The 4,695-nt window shown below is 40.1% G+C and overlaps 1 protein-coding gene across 1 annotated transcript; it reads right to left on the bottom strand.

Annotated features, from left to right (window-relative positions):
* Positions 1-275: 275 nt before the first annotated feature.
* LOC110936521 lies at positions 276-2,883 on the bottom strand. The gene is made up of 2 exons (XM_022178930.2): positions 2,453-2,883; positions 276-1,761 (listed from the first exon to the last, which is right to left on the bottom strand). Exons 1-2 carry the CDS (start codon positions 2,704-2,706, stop codon positions 417-419), a joined length of 1,599 nt encoding a protein of 532 aa, XP_022034622.1. The 5' UTR covers positions 2,707-2,883; the 3' UTR covers positions 276-416.
* Positions 2,884-4,695: the final 1,812 nt, after the last annotated feature.

Genomic DNA, 4,695 nt, shown 5'->3' with positions numbered 1-4,695 from the left:
AAGAAGAAGAAGAAGAAGAAAAAAACCCTCTATTAGAGGGAGCCAAAAAGCAAGCTTCAACTTGGCACTAATGTTTTTTCAAGCCAACCAACTTGAGGCTAACGAACTCGAGCTAAAATACAAATGAAAATTTACCTAGCTGATTACGAACGAGCTACAAACCACGCGAGTTAGTTGAAGGATGAACCTTACGATGTTGACGGGTTGCTTGTTAACTTTTCATGCCCTCATTCAACTAATTGTTCAAACAAAATTACAATTAATTTCACAAGGTAGAAATACAACATCACTTCTAGCCCTTTTCATACTTTTGAGTTTTGAACCCAAAAAAAAAAAATTATTGAATCTTTATCTCAAACTGCACATTTAGAAATATAAAAAAAAAAAAAAAACATTATTATTAACTTAAAACAACATTAAAACGCCCATTTTGGTGAGGAATGAACTGCGGTTGGGCGACGAGACCTGTTAGGCCATTGTTGCTCCAAATTGTTTCTTTTCTTCATAATTGACGACACTGTAGGGCTATAATAGTCATTACTCCTCTGAGATGTTGCACCTTGTGAAACCACCTTTCTACCCTGCTGCATGTAGCTTCTCTGCTTTTCAAGTGACCGTCCACGAGCCACCGGGCTAGCCTGCACCGGACCCCACCGGTTGTAGTTCACACAGCTCTGGCTCCTCCCTACCTGCTGCTGACCTAACCTCCCTCCTTTAGGGCTCGGGTAGTTACGGCTCTCCGCTGTTTCTGCTGAGTACATTGTGGTCTCTCCTTCACTGATATACCCATTTTGCCCCTCAGACACCTCGCCCTGGGACGAACATGACCGGGCCACGTTCTCGGCTCCGTTTATCGAATTCATTGAAGTGGTATCAGCTTCGGTTATAGAAATAGAATTTGATTGTTTTTTAACAGGCAGCGTTGGCCCTGGCCTGATCGGTCTAGCAGTCTTGGGCGGGAAATTGATGTCCAAAAGCTGAATTTGGGTGCTTTTGGTTTTCTTAAACGGACCGGATGTGAGTTTCGGCGATTCATATATCTCGGGTGTCGGGATTCCCTGTACATGAGTGGGCTGATCATGGGCCGGTGTTTCATCCTGGCAACTGTTCGTGACCGGGGAAGAACTAGGCCCGGGTTGATCTTTGAATTTCGACGTCACATTTGCTGAGGATGGAGTTGTCGGGTCGTTTTCGGGTTCGGTAGTTTTGAAAACTTGTCGCATGGAGAATGACGTGCACGATTGTTCACTTTTTTGGCCCGTTGACATTAATCTAATAAGGGGTAGTTTCGGTTTGTTAACCAAATCATCCAGATTGCCTTCCCAATGCTGGTTTAACCAATCGCAAATAACGGGAATCGGGATGCCAAATTGCATAGGGAGGTCTTTCTTCCACGAGGACGAAGAAGACGATGACGCAGATGTTGTTTTCGTGTTTGGTGATGTGGCAAGTTTCATAGGGTCACAAACCATGAACGAAAGGTTACCATGTGAATCAAATCCCGCCGAGCCAGGGCTCCATGTTACACCATCGGTGCAGACTTTTAAAAGGTTGTCAGTGGCTATAACCACCTTTCCTTCGCCAACAGTTAGCTCGTTGTTTTCGGTGTAGCCTAGAAGGTATACCACGCTACCCAGGTTTAGACTCGGTTTCGAACAGGTTTTCAAGTAGTGAGGCTGCTGACTTGACATGTTTGAGTCTCCATCCATGGTGTCAAGACCAACTATTGTTAGATCAAGAACGGAGCTAGTTATGAAAAACCTGTTATTTGATTAAATGTGGTGAGTATTTTTTGTAAGACAATTTTTTCCAATATACAAAAGTACTGTTATCTCATAATCACATATTCAATTACGAATTGCCTAAGTAGTTAATGCGGTAAAATATCGGATATCGGTCAAGGACCGATATTTGAGATATCGGTTATCGCAGTGGATATCAGTGGGATATCGGTAATTTTAATATCATGCTAAATTTATATATATAGCAATTTAACACTAACAATTGTAACAAGTAAGAACTGACTAAGACTTAAAACACTAACATTTAACACTAACAACTAACAATTAAGACTTAAAACACTAATAGCAGCAATAAGAAGAAAAATGAACGGTAGAAATAAGAAGACTGGTACTGTTATCGGGAAAACCGGTGATTTATCGGTCCTATATCGGTCAAATGGACAATATCGCTGATATTATCGGTACCGATATTCTAACCTATATTTTGTACCGCCTCTCGGCAGGGGACCGATAACCGATATATCACTGACATATCGAGATATTAACTACATAGCAAATTGCAATGTCATTTGTGAATCATCCCCTAACCAATAAGTTAAAAACACATTACTAAACTAACTGCAATCCAATCCAATCCAATCCAATCAAATTAATTAATGAACTTGAAATTCCATCAGATCTAGAATACCATAGGGCAGATGAATGAATACCTGTGAGGAAAAAGTGAGGCACCGACAGCGTTTAAAAGCCGGATCTCAGCAGCCTCAGCAGAAGCAACGGAGGGAAGAATAGCGTGCGTCGTAAGCAACAGGTTCCGGTGAATAAGAAATCCGGTCCCGGAAAACATGCCGCCGGTAGAAATCCTGGCCATTGCGGAACCTTTGCCGGAATAAATAGAGCCTTTGGTTCTCTCTGACTTACCTCCACCGTTACAGAAACACCATGACTCGCCTAAAACCCCCATTTCAATCTTTAATTTGAAGTGAAGATGTGAAGGGGGTTTAGATTTAGGAATGTAGGGCACACATTATGTGAAGAAAAGGTTGGTTGTTAATGGGGGATTTGTGGGGAAGAGATGGTCATGAAATTCTTGGAAGGGAATTCAACTCAACTGGAAAATTTATTAGTTTAAGGATGGATGGATGGATTATTAATTACTATAACGGTTTATTTTTTACTTTTTTTTTTCATTGTCATCTCACATCTGCAAGTGTCTTCATGTTATGTGATAATGTGATGACTATTTTTAATTGGTGTAAACGAGTCAATCTTCTCGTGAGCTACTTGAAATCAGCTTGTAGAAAATTAAATAAAGTTCGATTTAAATAGAATAGTTAAATAGTAATAAACTGGTCAAGCTTAAACTTGAAAACCTATTTACGAACCAAGTTAGAGCTTTAGAAATAGAGCTCTAAATGAGTCGGACTCAAGCCTAAGCTTTTTTAAAATTAAATGAGTGGAGCTCAAGCCTAAACAAGCTCGGACTCGGCTTAGCTCGTTTACTCGGTTACACCCCCACTACTTTTGTCCCGTTAACTTTGTATAGAATATATATAGAATGATCATTGTAAGTTTATATGATTATAGTTAGTTTATGTGTGTAATCATGTAGTAATGTGGATCGAATTTTGTGGATTAATGATTACTTTTTTTTTAGCACAAAAAATGACAATATTAAAAGTTCGTAAATGTAAATTGTATTTGGTAAGGCGTTTCATTAATAAACAACACACATTCGAACTTGTTTACGATGGTTAAGACGAAGTGTTAGGGTGTAAGGGGTGCATGCCTAATGAGATGGGGGAAATTTCCACCCACCCAATCATATTATGACATATCATTTCCCTCTCATTCTTCACACTTGCCCAAAAACACGAGGTAGTTTCCCCCAAACCATTTTTTTTAAAATGGATGATTGGTTGAAAAGATACTAGGCCCACCACTTACCCCTCTCCCTCAAGTTCCCCGCAAGTGGCAACAACTCACCGCAAAAGCTTGCCCCGCAGCAAATGATTGATGGCGGTGGACTCCCCGTGCGGCAAAAGGTTTTGGCGCTTCCTTTGCCGAGACCACCCCAGACACCCTTACAGACTAACATTAACTCAACCCAAAATGGCATGAAATGTTGCCTCTGCGGGGAGTGAGTGTGGTCATAGGCATTTGTCTAGAATGTATGGATATATATATGTGGACCCCATGCAATCACTCCGTGTGGCTGAGGGCGTAATTGGATATCATATGGTCTAAGATTGCGAGGTATGGTTGGAGCCTCCTAAGGGCTTCATTGTGACGCATCGTCGATAGATAGGTGCCACATAGGATAAGGGGCTCCATTATGACATATTATCGCTATTGTAATCACTAGCCTTCAATGGTGCCCCTGGTATGGAAGAGGGGGCACTATTGATGAAATTTGGCTGAAGTGGCATGGTAAAAACGGTCCATACCGTGTAGCCTAGTAGTAAAAACTTGACGTGACAAGTTAGTGTTTCAATTAGAATGCATGGAGTGTATCATAACGAATTTGGTTTTGCTAGAACAGGTTGAACCAGTTTTGGTTTTGGAACCAAATCAATATTTTTTCTAATTGATTTTAAGTTTTAACTTTTAGGGCGGAGAGAAGTTGCGGTTTTGAATATCAAACATGTGGGATGGGATGTAATGTTAGTGTAAAATAGAGTTAAAAATGTTTTGAATGTGATATATGAATAAGGATGATAATAGAACGACTATTTGGGTATGAGATTTAATTTGAAAATTTTCATGTGTTTGAGACGGGCATATCATTAGATGATACCCGTTGAGCATATGATATTTAACTCAGTTTTATAGGTGAGTTTAAGATCGGGTTTAACGTAACGCACATCCCATTGTGAAAACGATAAGTAATGAGTAACGGGTACTTAGACGATTTTGAAACAAAGCATGTTACATGATTTTATAATCATGAATT

Source organism: Helianthus annuus, chromosome 4, assembly GCF_002127325.2.
Source record: "Helianthus annuus cultivar XRQ/B chromosome 4, HanXRQr2.0-SUNRISE, whole genome shotgun sequence".
Classification (NCBI taxonomy): Eukaryota; Viridiplantae; Streptophyta; class Magnoliopsida; order Asterales; family Asteraceae; genus Helianthus; species Helianthus annuus.
Note: the sequence above shows the minus strand (reverse complement) of the source record. Positions and strands in the feature narration are given on the sequence as shown.

Coding starts and splice junctions, on each gene's coding strand:
- LOC110936521 (XM_022178930.2), bottom strand. CDS start 2,706: ATGGGGGTTTTAGGCGAGTCATGGTGTTTCTGTAACGGTGGAGGTAAG. Junction 1,762..2,452: donor GCCTCACTTTTTCCTCACAG/GTATTCATTCAT, acceptor ATCAAATAACAG/GTTTTTCATAACTAGCTCCG.